This window comes from Pelecanus crispus, chromosome 16 (genome assembly GCF_030463565.1).
Source record: "Pelecanus crispus isolate bPelCri1 chromosome 16, bPelCri1.pri, whole genome shotgun sequence".
Taxonomy (NCBI): domain Eukaryota; kingdom Metazoa; phylum Chordata; class Aves; order Pelecaniformes; family Pelecanidae; genus Pelecanus; species Pelecanus crispus.
This window is the reverse complement of record NC_134658.1, coordinates 6,737,008-6,753,745: the sequence shown is the minus strand read 5'-3', so window position 1 is coordinate 6,753,745 and position 16,738 is coordinate 6,737,008. Positions and strand designations below refer to the sequence as shown.

The window sequence follows — 16,738 nt, the reverse complement described above, 5'->3', positions numbered from 1 at the left end:
AACAGCCGCGGCGCAAATGCCGCTTCCCTGTTTGTTTTCCCCCTGCCTCCGTCGCGGGGGCGGCCGCGGCCTCCCTCCCTTCAGCTCCCCGAGAGGGAGCCGGGGTATTCAGGGCTCGGCAGCCTGAATGAAGCCAGATCCCTGGACACATTCCTGTGGGTTTTTTTTTTTTTCCCCCCCTTCCCTTTTTCTCTTTATCCCCCCCCCCCCCCCTTCTCCCTCGCTTGGCACAAGCTAAAGGATTCAAAAGGAAGCCAGGCTTGGCAGACACAGGGGGAGGAGGGAGTGGGGAGATGAAAGAAGGCCTCTCTCCAGCTTTCTCTTCCAGTTCCCACACTCAGCCCGGCGCGGAGAGCTCCTAATGATTCCCAGCCGCACCTGGAGGAGGCCGCCCGGCCGCCGAGGAAGCGGGGGCCTGTTTATACAGCCAGCAGGAAAGGCCCCCAGCGCCCCGGTCATGCTGCGTGGGATGGCCCCACAGCCCCCCAGCCTGGTCACCCCGGGTGACAACGTGCCTGAGATGGCCACCCTGTCTCAGCGCCTGAGATGGCTGCCTTGCCGGGGTGCCCGAGATGGCCACCCTGCTGTGGCACCCAAGATGGCAGCCCTGCCTCGGCAACTAAGATGGCGGCCCCACTTCGGCACCACAGTGCCCAAGGTGGCGGCTCTGCCTCAGTGCCGCACTGGCACTTAGGGACATGGTGCCCCATGCCGGAGCTGGCACTAAGGAAAACCTTTCCATTCCCTGGAGAGGAATGGTGGGCTTCAAGCAGCTCGGTGGGTTTAAGCAGCTGCCCTTCCCCGTGGAGGACATACCCCATGAGGTGGTGGGTTGGGGACCACCCTGGGGGGCTATGATGGCCACCGGGGCTGCGCTGAGGCAGAGATGCCTGCTCGCACGCTCCCCAAACGCACGCCTGAAAGGGAAGGAGCGACAGGCAGCACGGCGGAAGGCGGTGATGCCGCTTGGAGCGCGTTGGCCCACAAAGGACGCCTGCGAGGGGGACGCCAGCCACCATGGCACCCTCCCGCCGCCAGCACAGCCCTTCACGCCCTCTCGTGGCACCCGCTCGGCACCACAGTGTCCCCGTCCCCGTCCCCACAGCCACGGTGGCGGACGCGGGCCCGCCATTCCCCGGGGAAAACGCATTCCTGTCGGGACAGGCGTGAATTTCCAGCACGCGCAAACATTTCCACCCGCGCACAAATTGCTGGCAGATGTAGCCCAAAAAACAAGCGCCGCGCGGGGCTGGCAGAGCCACATTTCCCTCACGGGGTAATCGGAGCAAATTTTCCCTCATTTATCCTCCCTCTCACACAATTCCGCAGATAAAGGCTCTGCTGGTCCTTGCTCGGGGCTTTGCCACCCTGGGCAGCTTTTCAGAAGGCAGTGGTCTGGTTGTTGTGACTGGAAGCAGTCGCCATTTCGGGGGGGGGGACAACGGCGTCGACTCTGCTGCCTGCAGACGCTAACTTGCACAGCCCTGAACGGGTTTGCTTTATCTCGAGGGGGAAACTGCTGCTCCCTGCTCGCTGCTGATGGCCACGGTGACAAGGACACAGCTGCAGCACGAGCACGGGCCAGTTCCAGCCGCGGGGCTGCTTGTGGGTGCTGCCGGCCAGCGGGACGTGAGCTCTCAGCAGGTAAAGGTTAAAAATTCAGAGCCAGTCCTGGGCTCTGCATCCCCTTTTTGCCTCAGAGAGAAGGGATAACCATGCAATTCACCCTAAGGGAGAAAAATAAGCAAAATTCCCATCCCATGGGCAGGACTGCTCAATGCTATCCCTGAGGATTTCATTTATATGGTTTTTTTTTAAACACTAATGCCCATCTCCTCTCAAGTCATTCAATCAGAAAATTTGGCACCGGTTGTGCCAAGCTCACAGCAGCGTGAGCTGGCCATTGCTCCCTGATGGGTGCAGCCATACTTGCCTGGCATCTGTAGCCCCAGGGCTGCGGAGATCCCCTCCTCTCCTCCTCGACGGGATTATGTGCACAGTCCTATCCGGCACGGCACTGCCAGCAAAGCTTTGAAGTGCAGCCGTGGAAATGAAGCTTTCGCTGCAGGAATGGGAAAATGCCAGGACAGAGAGATCTCCGCTTCCATCGCTCACTGGCCTGGGCAGAACTGGGAAAATGAAGCAGTTTTTTAAAAGGCGAATCTCCAGGCAGGGAATGGGGCTTATTTGCTCTGCAGTTACAAGATCTTACAAAATGACCTCTTGCGTTTTGCTCCAGCCCAGTAACCAAAGGGTTATTCCTACCAGCGTGGGCAGTGCACAGAGCTATTCCCACAGCTACCTTCAGGACAAACATCAAGCTGTGGAAAACACTGGCTCCCAGGAGCCCGACAAGCCCCAGTTCTGGGGGGAGGAAAGAAGAGGGGTGGAAGGTGGGTCTATTTACCCCACTGACTCTTTCTGGTGAGGGGCCAGGCCTTAAACAGAAACTGTCTGGTGCATCTTCCAAGGAGCTGGCCCAGAGTGGAGCTGCTTCTTGGCAGAGGGAGACGCCGGCTTCCTCCGTCAGCAGGGCGATGAGCAGCTTCACGCACACTCCATTGAGTCACTGCTTTGTTGGTGGCCTCCCCACCGCGGGACGGTGGAGCCCAGCCACCCTGGGTGTACACAGGGGAACCATTTTGGGCTCCGGTGACAGAGGCATCAGCAAACACTGCTATAAATAGCAGTGGCAAAGGAATGAGATGGTCAGGCTGTCCAAATCCTGGCACGGCCCCGCTAGCGCTGATAGCAAGTGCCCTTTGCTTGTTCTCTTGCCGCCAGGTCCCCTTATCTATTCTTCCAACTCCGGGTGTTTCTGTCACCCTGTCACCAGGTCCTCTCCCCTGACATTTCAATCTCCTGGGATGGCTGCAGGTCCCTGCTCGCATTTGTTGGCCCCTATTCTGCACTCCATAAAGGACATAAAACTAAATGTGCTGCAGGGACACGGTGGAGTCCCTGCCAGTGCAGCCTGGGACCCCTCATGGCCAACGCTGTGGGGTTGTCGGGACAGCTCTGTATTTGCACGGCCCCTACACGCTGGGACCTGCTGCTGGGCATGCAGGCATCACCATGGAGATAAGGGCTTTCACTACACTTAAGAGCACTCCTGGATTTCTGCTTTTCTTCTGCAAGGAAGATGTCACCTCTGTATCATTCCCATCTCTGTTACAGTGATGGAGAAACTGTGGCAGGGAGGTGTCATGACTATGTACATGAGGACCAGGAGAGCAGAGCTTGCTCTCTGCCCGACCTCCCTGCCATGCAGCTGGTCATCAGGGGCATCACGCCCTTACCAAGAAGCCCCACGAGTTCTTGGGGTTAAATTCTGGGTTTGTCATGAAAAGCTGTTCTTGCTATTCAAAGGCCATGATTACCTTGTGAACATCTGCGCTGACAATAGCTGAGTGGCAGCATAATTCTCCATCAGTTCTGCCTCCGCTTTCTCCTCCTCCATGTTCTTTATTTTAAAGCACACGCATTGCAAAGCCCTTCGATGCCTGATGAAGGAAAAAGCTCAGAAAAACAGGCAACAGAAACAAAAAATCAGGCTTGCAGCAAACCAATGACAAGACATCATAGACCCAACTGCACAAACCTCCCCCTTCCCTCCCTGCATGGCCTTGGCCCACGTCTCTTCATGACCCATTGGTTCCTTGGCTCCAATGCCAACGCTGGTCCCCAGGAGCGAGTCATGGGCTCGGGGTGGTCTTTGCATGAACATTGGAGCCAGCTCTTGGCTTTGGCATGGACATCCTGACCTCTCAGGGCTGAGTGGGCCCACCTGGACTTTCACTGGTGCAACATGGGCCTTATCAGTGCTGGAGTTTGATTTTTTTTTTCCCTCCAGGCATCTGGTAGAAGAACACGCAGGATTGGGGATGGGTGTGGGGAAGGCATCCCAGCAAACAAGGCTACATGAGAACACTCTCCACCAAGGGCCACCCATCCCTTAAATGAATACCCATAGCAGAGATGCTGCCCTGGGGCCTATGGACATTCCTTGGCTATATTTGGTGACGGATGGAGAATTTGTTGCTTCCCCTTAACCCATCTGTTCTCCTTATTGGCGGGGAGGAGCTAACACCAGAACTGCAGTGTTGCTATTCGGATAAACCCAGTACTTCAGCAGCAATAAATCTCCTCTAAAAAGCTTTTGCTGCCTCCCACCTGTTGGCTGGGAGAAGATCAAGTTGACAAAAGTCTTCTGCCAAATTGTATTTTTATCCAGGACTTCATCATGAGTCCAGGTTACAATAAAAGCTTGTTCACGAAGCAGAGGGAGGTAGCTGTTTCACAGCACATCTCTCAACTCTGGAATCCCACCTCTCCCAGAGGTCTCCAGTTCCCAGGTAGCCACTTTTATTATGTTTTCTGAATTCCCTTAAATCCCAAAAGGCCCTTTGTCTTCTCATCACCCCCACCCCTTCACCATAAAACCTGGGAGGTCCCAAGCTGGGACCCCAGACTCTCTTGCTGGCTGCACCAGGGAGCCAAAATACCCATTGTGAGAATGGCAACAGAGAGAGCCAGGCTAGGACCAACACAGTTTATTACAGAAAAACACCCAGAGGGATTTCATTAACATGGCAGTCCATTCACAAGAAAAACCACCAGAGGACAATGAAGTGAAACCCACAGCAACAACACACAGCGGGAAAGTCCAGTTGTCGGCCAGCGCAGCACAAGAGGCACAACCGCACCGGCCCATCAGGGTGGGAGATGTGCCCAGCCCATGCAGCTGGTCCTGGGGACCACATCGCTCCCCCAGCCCGAAGGGATGTCACGGATGGGCGCACGAGGAAAGTACACAAGCAGCAAATCCACATCTGCCAGTTGTAGTGATGGAGGAGAAAAAATACGCAGGAAGCCATGTGGATAAAAGCAAATGGGGCGGCCATTGCAAGAATAGAAAATCCTCCCCACACAGGAAGGACTCAGGAGGTGCAAAGGGAGGTCTACCTCACCTGGGGCCGGTTTCCCGAGCCCCATGTCTCCCAGCGAGCCCCTAAGCTGCCCTGGCAGCAGGAGGACCCTAAGCAGAGTCACTAAAACTCCTGCCTGCACCGTGCCCCTGCCCCCCCAGCTTGCACCCAGCTCCCTGTGCATCTCAGCGCCCAGAAAGGCAGCGGTGAAAGCTGCTGAGATCCAGAGCCCTGCCCCAAAACCACAACACATTGCTTCCCTGGAGCTAACAGCACCTTCAGAGAGGGCATCTCCTCCTGCACAGCCCAGCCCTGCCAACATCCCTCATCCGAAGCACGCATCCTGCACGGCACTCGGTGCAAGCGCCCATCCCCAGTGGCTGTGCTTGCACCCTGTATCCAATCCCACCAGCAGCCTGCCCTGGCTAGGGATTCCTAAGAGCTTGCTGACAACCCTATTTCTCTTCCAACGTCACCTCCCGGGCTGGCGGGAGGCCCTGGTGCAGCCCATTTGCGAGCTGGGCTTGGCTGGGCTTCCATGATGTGATCTTCAGGAAACACCTTGGAAATGTTTACTGGGAGGCCAGGCTGTTCTCCCCTCCCAGCTGCCAAAAAGGTCTCCGAGATACAGTTCAGATCCCAATATCTGGGGTTCACATTAAAAAGATGAGACCTTTTTATAAACCTGCATATTAATAGATGTGTTACTGAGATACTCATTTCTTTCAGGACTATTTTTGTTTGTTTGGATTTTAGACCTTCCTCTAAGGTGCTTGTCACCCAGATGCGACAAATAACAGTCTGTCAAAGTGAAATCGTTCGGGGGGGAAAAAAGTGCAATTTGCTTTTCACAGCTAGAGCAGGGTTTAGTGCAATAAGAAAATAGTCTCCCAAGCCACTGAAGGCATCACTAGCTCATTTATATATTCGTCAAAAGTGCAATAACTCGAGCTCTAGCCTCGCCGTCAGGAAGGACCGAGCTGTTTTAGCTGAAACCTCCCTGCAAAGTCAAGCCAGAGGCAGACACAAACCTCGGAAAACTTCAGCCCATGGAGCTGGTGTTTGTAGAAAAGTACTATCTGATCACACTGGGCACCCTTCGTGCCCAACCATGGGGTGTACTGCCTAAAAAACAAACAAACAAACAAACAACACCCAAACCACAAGAAAGAAGTAATCTTTAAATTTTTCTCCCCAGAGTGTCCTTTGGGACAGGGCTTTGTGCAGAAATGTCAGTGTGATTTTCACACAGATTTCGGAGCAGCTCTCCGATTGATTTCTCTTCCTGTTTTTTAATCGGAGATTTGGTTCTCTCTCTCAGCATCACTAGCAGAAGTGTCTGTTTGAGGCAACACCAGAGGTTTTAAGCAGCTTAGAAGAAAAAAATATTTTAAACTCATATGGGCTCAGCCTAGAAAGCGGGGAAAAAAAAATCCTTTAATTAAAACCCCCAGGCTGAAATTCTCTGCAGATTTACCTAAATGGACTTCAAATGATGTCCCTAATATATTAGGACCTGCTTTTAACTTAATTCAAGCCCTAGGCATGTGTCTGCGGACCCTGGACGGCTCACACAAGAGCTGGGCTTTGGATGCCTCACTGAGATTATTATTTTTAAGTGCTAACTCATGCAACTGTGAAACCCAAATTTAAAAAGCTGGGCCAAGAATACACTAGTCCAAATCTCCGAGCAGGAAACAGGATTTTTTTTTTTTTTTTAAATATATATAAGTGTTTGTTTCTATTTTTCCAAATTTTAGTGCAGGAAAGGAAAGCTGTTCAGCTGACAAAATCCTGGTGAAAGGACAAAGACATGAAAGATTTTCTGGTTAGGGAGCAGGGGCTGGGTCTACGAAGGAACAATATTACGGTTTAATTTTAGTTAAAAAGGACAACATTTTGTTTCAAAGCTGCAAGAAGGGTTTTTGTGTGCTCCCAACTTTCCAGTTCAACAGTTCAGCCTGAACATTTGCTTTGTAAATCGAAGGCCTTGGGAATTACCTGGGGTTTTAAAGAAACGCCAATAAGTTAAACCTGCCTGGCACAAACAGTCCACAAAAGGCGAGGTCCACCCTCGAGGGATTTTGCCTGAAGCAAGTGCAGAGCGCGGACGAACGGGGAAATGGCTCGCGAGGCTGCCTGGGGCAGGGGAGCCTCCGGCCCCACGAGGATCGGGGACAACGCCACGACATTGCAACGAACACAGAGGCGAAAGGAAGCCTTTCATCAGCCCCCTCCCTCCACCCGCGCCCCCGACAAGGCTCCCGCTGGGGAATAACCTCACGCTCGCCAGGGCGGACGCGCTCTGCTTTGCGGACCGCCACCGAGGTCAGAGCGTGGCGCACGGGATGAAGTCTGTGCCGCACGCCGGGGGCCGTGGCATCAGCCAGCTCTACTACTTGCTGTTCAGGGTTTGCTTCTCCTGCGCCGGCCGCTTGTGCTTCTGGGCGACACCATAGGGGACATGGGCAGCAACGGTGCCCAACTCCTTGGCTCCCTCCACGTGGAACATCTGGTCATCGAAGAAGATGTGAGGACGGATCTTCTTCAGCAGTGGCCCCTTGGGAGCCCCGGCCAGGAACAAAGCCTCATCCGTCTCCAGGCCCCAGCTGCGCAGAGTCTTTAGGGCCCGGGCTCCCGAGCTGGCCGCGCTCCTGGCAGTGACCAGGTAGGTGCGAATGGGACACTCCATCCTCAGCCCCTTGGAATAGAACTTCTTCTGCAGCTTCCCCAGGGCCTCCAGGAAGCCCTTCAGGGGTCCCTGCCAAAGCAAGAAGAAACCATCACTTTGCAGACCTCCACGCTATCCCTTCCTCCAGGCACCCAGTCCCAGCAGAGCCCACCATGCTGGATAACCCCTTCTCCCTGTGAGCCCCCAGAAATGACAGCGAGGGGCCAGCCACAGCCATCCGTGGGCCAGCAGTACCGGGCTGCTGACCCACCCCATCTCACACTCCACGTGCCAGCCCCTGGCGCGTTCCCAGAGGTGAAAGCATCCCTACGGGCTGTCTCTCTCCCAGAGGCTTTTTCTGGCTGCACCCCAGCACTACCTGTGCCAGAGGCTTGTTCTCGTGAGCCTTTTCATGCTCAAAGAACATGTCCAAGCCGTGAGCCTTCACAATCTGCTCCGACTCATCAGAGAAGAGCACGGCATCACCATCGAATGCCACCCGCAGCTGGTTCTCCGACACCTCCAGGTCTTTGCTGGGGCTGAAGATGGTGGCTGCAGCGATCCCTGTGGAGGTAAAGCGTGAGGCAAGAGGTGGTAGTTACCCGAGGACCCGGCCCCGTGGCTTATCTGTTGAGGAGCAGAGCAAAACACGATGGGCTGGAAGCAAACACTGCAAGGAAATGCACGCACCCAGTAGTGCCTGCAGCTTGGCCCCAAGACCTTTTACAGCAAAAACAAATCCCCACCTGACAAACCTCCCTTTGCATACAAGAATTAATGGGAAAAACAGTGCCTTTGCCTTGGAGGAGCTGTGGAGCTTGAGGAAAGCCTTATTTCTATGGAAACTAGAGGCTCTTTGGAGCATCAAGGATGGGATGTGGGACACGGTAGACCCTAGCTGCACAGTGATGTAGGAACAGGGACGTAGGAGCTACCGCTCCTGGCACCAACCCCCTGAGGGCTCCAGGCTCCCCCCCTTTCCCCCCCAAGCTGGACCCCAGACTCACCCTCTTCAATGGCCCCACTCACTTTCTCGGCGTCAGAGGAGAGGTAGAGGTTGGTGTGATAGGCCTTGAGGTAACAGATGGGGCTGTTCCCTCCCGTCATGCAGAACCTCTCGATGAACAGATCTGAGGGCAGATGGACCCAGAGTGAGCCTGATTGCCCCAAACAAGCCTTGACGCTGCTCTCCTGCGGCCTCCCGAGAGTCAGCAGGATGGGGGCTAATTTTGGTACTGCCGTTCAACAGTATGGCCGGCAGCCAGAGCATCCTCACCACCAGCCAACTTCCACTCAAAGCCCAGGAAATTTGGGATAAGTGGGCTCAGTATGTGGTTTGGAGGAAGAGACGGGAGAAAGCGTCTCCTTATCTTGCTGCCAAGCAATAACACTCTGCCCAAAAGCCATCAGCACCTGCGCAAAGGACACCTTTGCTCTCAGCTTACCGTAGTGGTTGATGCTGTTGATCAAGCGAACCCCAACCTGGGCATGGTTGTTGGTCATGAGGACGATGTCGAAGAGCTCCTCGCTGTCGGGGTAGAGCTTGCGCAGCTGCGTGTTCACCGCTTCCAGCGCCTGCAGCACCCCAGGGCGAGGGGGGTGGGTGTCAGCGAGCCCCAGGCGTGGCCCTGACCCCCTTCTCACTGAGCAAAACACTTCTGTTCACCAAAACCGGGATCTGGCCCGACCCCAACTACACCCTGAGCCAAGCTGACATCAGCGAGCAGCTTGAGCTGGGAAAAAAAAGACTGATTTGGGGGGAAGAAAACACATAGCTACTCTTCTATTTTCAAACACAAAAGGTTTCAAGTTTTCATTAGGAGATGAGAATAAATTAGCTGAAAGTTACAGATAAGTGTTTTTCAAGCAATCAGAAACAGAACAAGTCTCTCCCCACCAAGTGGATTAGCTTATTCTTTGGGAACGGGCAAGAGATTGCTTCAGTGAGGGCCAGCACACAAAACTGCACTAAATCCAGGGGAACTGGGGCAGAAATTGGAAAATATTTTTGAAGTTTGAAATGACTTATTTCAACACATCAAAATTAGAAATTGGCTGACTCTGTAGCAAGGCTAAATTCAGCCAATTTAAAAGAACAAATAAATTGTAATTTTTTTAAAAAAAGATAATTCCCTAAAGGGAAACTTTAAATATGATCCAAATAGATGATTTCTTCAATTCTTGGGCTCAGTGGCCAATTTGGAAAATTCAGCGTTTCCCCAGTCCTGGAAGAAGCACATCACTTGCCAGGAGGTTTATTTGACCTCTCTTTGCTCTGTGGCTACATCCCTTCTGCCACGCTGCTCATTTCCCATCCCTTCCCCACGCAAGCACCCCATAGCACTCCCCTCTCCCCAAAACTGTCGGGTCAGGACCACAGTGCAGATTCAGCTTAGGCGGGTGGATGCTCACCTTGACGAAGGGGAAGGCAGCCCCAGGGAGGAAGGGCTCGTTCTCATGGTCCAGCTGGTATTTCACGTAAGCCTCCACCCCTTGCTCATTGTAAATCTTCTGCTCCTCCTCCATGCGGAAAAGCGCTCGCGACGACACCGCGATGGTGATGGCATTCTCGGGCTTTGGCTACAGGGAAAGGGAGAAAATGGGGAGGCAGCCCCTGCACCCAGTCCCGCTGCCTGAGAAGGCATCTGTTAACTTTCAACATGAAATGCCATGGGGTGGGTGACACCTCCATCACGATTCGGAGGGTAATGGGGCAGCTGCAACCCTGATCTTTCAATGCTTCATCAGATGAAGCCCTGATGTACTCTCCCCACGCATTCAGGATACCTAAGAGCCTTTTTCTGCTGCTCGCACCCTGCCCAAGCCCTCCCACTGCAAACAGGCTCCCAGAACCCATCCAGACCTAATGTGCTACCCAGGAGAACTGCTCAACCCCGTGCAGAAGGAATTTGGGTGGTTTTCCCCCCGCCCTCAGCCAGGAAAAACCACACACCGCAGCTCGGCCAGATCCGCACTCCCATGATGCTGTCCAGATGTGACAAACAACCCGTGCCAGCTCAGCTTATAAAAAAACACTTGATATAGTTATTGTGGGCGGAAACATGACAAACAGGTGGTGCAAGCAATGATTTATGAGTCATTATTATTAATGTTTGAGGGCTTGATCCAAAATCCACTGAAGTCAACAAGGGGCCTCTAGTGGGACTTGGCAGCGAGAGAGGGGACACCAGGAAGGCCAATCTCATCTTGACCCCCACCCGTCCTCCCTCTCCCCTTGGAGGGCAGAAGGGTGTTAATCCCCGTCACTCACTCGCAAGCATGAAAGCAAATTCATTACTGATGGCCAACAAGAAATCCTCGCTCCCAGAACAGCAAATCCTAAGGAAGGACAGTGGCACGGGCAGCCCTGTCCCCAGCAGACTCTGCCTGCAGCGAGTCCTGGGAGCAGGACAGGGCTTGGGGGCTCACACGGGGGATGCTTCCCGGGAGCCGGGAGCAGTCCCAGCCCAGGCGCTCTCTGGCTGTGCTCAGGGATGCGTCTCTGCCGGGAGCCTGCGAAATCCCGGCCATCAGCACTTCAGAAACACCTCACCCTCAGCTCCTCTATGATTTCCAGGATCCTCCTGCAGCACGTTGCCCTGTGAGTAATCCACCAGCAATGCTGTTTGCCCAGAGGCAAGACGGCGCCTTGGCCAGCCGCTCCGCACACCCAGGTGCTCCAAAGTTCAAGCTCCCACCCTGCCTAGGGCTGAGCTTTACAGAAACAGCAGCCTGGCAAGGACAAGGTACCCCATCTGCATCGGGGATCTTTGCTCCCCGCAGGGCTGGGCCTGCCCTGGGGTTTGCTCTGCCCGATCCCAGCCCCACTGATCCTGCCCAGCACGGAGATGCACCTGGGAATGAGTCAATGGCAGCCCCCATGCCATTCCCAGCACCGCACTCCCCCCCTAAGCGGTGCCAGGGGCCAGCCCTGCAGCGTGGTCGGTCCCAGACACCTCTCCGAGGCCGCATCATTTTCCAAAATCCCCAGCAAGCAGATTAAGCAGTGGGCGATTAGGACTAGACACAGATTAGCTCAGGCAGAGAACATCACGGTGGCCAGAGGGATCCCTTTCCCACGGCATTTGCAGAGAAATAAGGTCCCATTTGGAAGCGGCTCTTTTGAGAAAGCAGGTGAACACCCCCCGGGACACGCAGGATCACCCGGGTCCACACAGAAGCGGCTCAGCAACGCCAGCATCACTCCCACGAGCGAGCCACAGCCAGGTCCATCTTACGTTTAGCTACCTGGTGGTGTTAGCTATTAACTTGTCACAGACCAAATCTCAGCACTCCAGCTCATTAATTAATAACTCTGGTGTCATGGGCCATTTATTAGCTGAAAATATTAATAACTATTAAAGGTCTTGGGACATCCGGCCATTAGCCTTCAGCAAGGAGTCCTGCCACTCCGTGCTGCTCCCGAGTCCCTGCAGCGCTGGGTTATTTGTCTGGGTACATAGGAGAGCTGCCGGGTTTGCTGCCCGCTCCCGGTCCTCGACGGACCGCAGGGAAGAGCGTCCATCCTCCTCAGCCAGCCCTGCAGGAGGATCCCCAGCAGAGAACGTAGGCCAGCAGCATGTACGCACAGAGGCATGTTCGAGGGGGTGAGATGCGTGCGTGGGGCTATAAGCCGAGCCTAGCCAGGTGCCCAGCCTGAGTTTGCGTCTCTATCTCCCCACGGCACACACCTTGCACCCGGCGGGTGCCAAGAGCACAGGCACCTTGCGCAATGGCAACAGGCTGCTGAAGGTCCCTTCCCTGCCATTTAAAGGCACCAGCCTCCAGGAGGTTAATTTAAGAGGTAATAAACACAGCAATAAAAATAACCGTAAGCTTGGGGCCTAACTCTGCCCCAGCGTGAGGTGCTGGAGCCCCGGCTGCCTGCGGGCGGGAAGCCCAGCCTCCGGGAACGGGACCTGCCGGATCCTGTTCGCTCCTGCCAAGGAAGATTTGCACCTTTGGAGCACTTTCTGCAGGAAAGTCTCACCCAGGCACTAACGCAGCTCCCAGCTCCGGCTGGGCTGGAACGGCCCTGCTGTTCTCCTGGAAATGCTCACATTTAGAAAATAAGGCAATTCTGCTCTGCAAGGAGGGAGCCGCATTTTGACATTTCTTTGAAGTGGAGGTTTCATTTGGAAGCGTTCCTTCCTCAAGGGTGTTTGGATGCTTCTCCATCCCCGCTAATACTGCAGGTGATCATGACTACATTCAGAAATGGGCTTTCAAAAGTCACAGCCGTACATGAACCACAGCACCTCAAATCCTCCATCGGAGTGCTGTGAACAAGCCAACAAACCCCACTTTGCCTTGAAACATCCCAGGTTTTGGGGAAAACACCCTTGATTTTTAATAGGAAGTGTGTGCAGGGGAGCGGTCCCACTCGCAGTCCTCGTCGGGATGCATTTAGTCGCACGGGCTGTTGTGGAACCTGCACAGCACCCCATCCCAACACAGCCTCCTGCTCTGGCAGCCCCAGCCCCGGCGGGTTTGGGCACTCTGAATGACAAACCCTGGTTTACCCTCAGAGCGGCATCCAAGGTCAATTAAAGCTCATCATCCAACACAAGCCCAGGAAGCGGCTGCGGGGCTCTGCTCAGCTGAATCCAACCAAATTTGCTGCCTGGGGATTCATGGTGAGCTCCTCTCCCTTCCCACGGGAAGGTCAGATCCAGCCCCATCCTGAACATCAAGCAAGAGATTAATGATGTGTTTAACAGAAGCGCGAGCAGGGCAGCATGGAGGAAGGTCCCGTCCCAACCCTGGGTCCACCCCCGGGCTCAGCCAGACAGGAGGGACGAGCAGGGACACGTCCCGACAGCCCAGCCCTCCAAAGAGGAACATCAGCCCTCGGCACAGACTCCAGCTGGTCCATGAGGCCCAAACCCCACCCCGGAAGCATAAGTGACCTTCACAGCAGGCTCTGGCTCAATGAAGTGCAAAACCCATCCCAGATGCAAGCACCCCAGTTTTGGGGTAAAGACGTTCTCCAGCAGTGACTGGAAATGACACATTTTCCACTGCAGACCCAACAGCTGGCAGGCCTTTAAATCGCCCTTCTAAGCAGATGTAAATCCTAAGCAGCCCCCCAAGGATTAGAGGCAGACATTTGGAAATCCCACACGCTCCCGGGATGTGCAGCGGGGCTGTGCCCTCCCACCCATGAGAGCCACAGGTGCCCACAGTGGCACCCAACACCAGCGGCTTCATTGCCACCCCGAAGGCCATCGCTGGCTGGCTCTGAGGCAGGAGCCACAGTGGGGACCCCGTTCTGCACCCCTTGAGCCTTTTGCGTTGCCTGGGGCTGAATCTGCTGGACTCACCTCAATCCTAAAAACCTGGAGGAACTCTGGCAGCTCCCGGCACTTCCTTGGATGCTGCAGAAGACCAAATCCTTGTGGCCAAATTCAAAATTTGGAGGTGAATTTCGGTGCGAGATTTGGTCACAGAAAGGGAAGAGGAAGGGCTTGCTCCAGGGTCAAGCATGGTGCCCACTCCAGCCAAAGCATCCCAAAAACAAGGCACCCTGGTGAGCCGGCTGGGTCCCCATGGGTGCAGGGGACTGGCAGAGCAGGGGACAAGCAGGGCGCCCAGAGGAGTGCAGCTAGCAGAAGGCCAGCTCCCACCGACCCAGCCTCTCCTCCCCGTGCAGCGTCACTGGAGAGGCTGGGGGACATTTTCCACATTGCTGAAGAGTGACAAGTCTCATCGCTGACCTCCCCAGCTGGCAGGAGCGAGGCCGGAGCAGGCGTGGGAGCCAGGGCGTGGGAAGAGTGGAGACCCCTGCAAAGCGGGGAGCCCCGTGGGCTGCAGGGACGCCCTGTTAACCCATTTCCCAGCCAGGAACGGGCTCCCCAAAAATGCTCTCCAAAATCACCCTGCCTCCTGCCATCTTACAGCCCATCTCCGGCAGGGAGCAGCCCCCACGGCTCACGCCTGCTCCCCCACCAGTTCCCGCTCCGGCTGGCGGAGACGTTCAGCCGAGAGGACGGACAGACCCGGCACCCGCAAGGGCGCAGACGGACGACAGCAAACTCCACTTCCCACGTGCACGAGGGAGCCCTGGGCGGCCGCAAGCCCCCTGCTCGGGATCAGATTAAAGTTCAGGGCAATGGCTGAGATGTTTTTGAGTTTTCCAAACACATTATTTATAATGCAGAAAAGCGCTCTGCAGCCATCCGTCACGGGGCGTGACAGCTGCCTGGCAGGGCAGGGCAGCCCAGCTGTGTGCGAGGGCAGCCGAGCGGCCTGGCCACGGGCACGGGGCCCCCAGCCCGCCCCGGCAGAGAGGCACGGGGCTGGGCAAGCACCGTGGCCATCGGCACCGTGGCCATCGGCCCCAGCCCCACACGGGTGGGTGGCACAGCCTAACTTCAAGGCCCGCGTGCCTGGATCTCGGCTCTGCCGCTCGCTTGCTGTGCGAGCAAATGACATCAGTGCCCCGTGCCTCAGTTTCCCCAGCTGTACAGCAGAGACGGTCGCTGCAAGGAGAGGAAGAGGAGCAGCCTGGGCTGACATCCACAGGAGGCTGCAAGCATGGCATGAAAGACAACCAGCCGCATCCCGCCACCAAGCCAGGCTGTCCCTCTCCTCCGGGAAGGGCAAAGGCAGCAGCACTGCCAGTTGGCAGCGGGTCCAGGACTGGGGGCTGCAGCCGGGTCCCCAGCGGGGAAAGCACAGGGGCTGCTCCAAGTCAAGTCAAGGCCCGCGGAGCAGGGGCTCGGCCGTCTCCCCTTGCCGGAGAGGCCACACGCAGAGCTTTGCCCCGAAAGGTGCCAGCTGCCACCAGGGTCCCGACCTCGCGGTGGGCAGTGCCTCTGCTGGAGCCCCATGCTTCGGGGGGACCCCGAGCCCCGAAGATGGCTACGGCTGGGTGGGCTCGCAGGTGGCGGGGCCAGCGCCAGCCCACCCTAAGGCGCAGCCCCTGGCCCTGCCAGGCTGCCAGCCCCTCACTGCCACAGCTATTCCGAGATACGGCAGCGCTTCCAGGCTCTCCCATGTTTAAACACGGCAGGCTCAGCCCTGGTTAGGTAACACCGCCTTCCCCTCTAATCTCCCGGAGCAGGCGAGCCTGGCAGAGTGGCTACACCCCTGCAACACCCCGCTGCGCCGGGCAGGGATTGGACCCCCGGGCTGTCCCCCCACTCCGCTACAGCCACCCTGCCTGCCCCTGGCAGGGCCTCCCGGTCTTGGCGTGGAGGACAGGCAGCTCACGGGGCACCGAGCCACTCTGCAAGGACACCTCAGCCCAGGAGGGACCGGGAACACCCCGGGGACCTGCGGGAACCCAGGGAGACCCAGAGAGACTGGGGGGGCCTGGAGAGAACCCAGGCAACCAAGGGTAAGCCAGGGATACCATGGAGGAGTGGGGGCACCTGGAGAGACCCAGGGCTTCCCCAAGGACCTGGAGGGAGACAGAGGTCAGAGAAAAAACAGAGACACCCGGGGGGGGGACGGGACACGGGGACCCCCAGAGCACCCGGAGGAGATGGGGCACCCAGAGAGAGCCAGAGGGTTCCGCGGGGAGCACAGAGAAGATGAGGTACCCAGGAGGACCCCAGAGAAGCCGGAGGAGATGGGGCACCTGGAGAGACCCAGGGGCACCCGGAGGAGAGATGGGGCACCCGGGGGCACCCAAAGGGGCTGGTTCCCCTCCGGGGTGGGCAGCGCTGCCCGGCTCGGCACCTCGGGGGCTCTCACCGATTTGGGCTTCTTCTTGGGGGCGAGATTGTCGTAGAAAGCCTTGGCCTCCTCCCAGGGCTGCCCCGCCGCGCCCGGCGCTCCGGCCGTGCCCGGAGGCTCCATAGCGCGGCGGCTCCGGGGGCTCCGGTAGCACCGGCGGCGGCTGCTCCGTGCGCGGCGGCGGCGGCTCCGCACGTACCGGGAGCTCCCGGAGCCGCTGCCGGGCCGGCGGAGCGCGCTTTATAAGGCATCCCATGAAGCTCCGGGGTTTCAGCCCACCGGGACGCGGTTTAACCTCTTCGGGACCGAGCCCGCCCCGCCGCAGCACCCCTCCCAGCACCCCCCAAAAGGCCGGGGTGCCGCGGAGGCGGGAGCGCTCCGCAGCCGCTCCAGGGCAGAGGCAGCCCCGGGGGCAACAAAGCCCCGGGGAGCAAAGGGAAGGGGCTGGGAGGGAAAG

General features: G+C 56.8%; 1 protein-coding gene across 1 annotated transcript; it reads right to left on the bottom strand.

Annotated features, from left to right (window-relative positions):
• Window positions 1-7,323: 7,323 nt before the first annotated feature.
• On the bottom strand, window positions 7,324-16,414 carry NT5C1A (5'-nucleotidase, cytosolic IA). The gene is made up of 6 exons (XM_075722005.1): window positions 16,300-16,414; window positions 10,012-10,179; window positions 9,045-9,174; window positions 8,607-8,729; window positions 7,979-8,163; window positions 7,324-7,689 (listed from the first exon to the last, which is right to left on the bottom strand). The coding sequence occupies exons 1-6, from the start codon at window positions 16,402-16,404 to the stop codon at window positions 7,324-7,326; spliced, it is 1,077 nt and encodes a 358-aa protein (XP_075578120.1). The 5' UTR covers window positions 16,405-16,414.
• Window positions 16,415-16,738: the final 324 nt, after the last annotated feature.

Bases quoted from the DNA above. Each gene is read 5' to 3' on its own strand.
- NT5C1A (XM_075722005.1), bottom strand. From the start codon at position 16,404: ATGGAGCCTCCGGGCACGGCCGGAGCGCCGGGCGCGGCGGGGCAGCCC. The intron at 9,175-10,011 runs GTGAGCATCCAC...GGGGTGCTGCAG, and splicing joins CTGCCTTCCCCTTCGTCAAG to GCGCTGGAAGCGGTGAACAC. The intron at 8,730-9,044 runs GTAAGCTGAGAG...ATCTGCCCTCAG, and splicing joins CAACAGCATCAACCACTACG to ATCTGTTCATCGAGAGGTTC.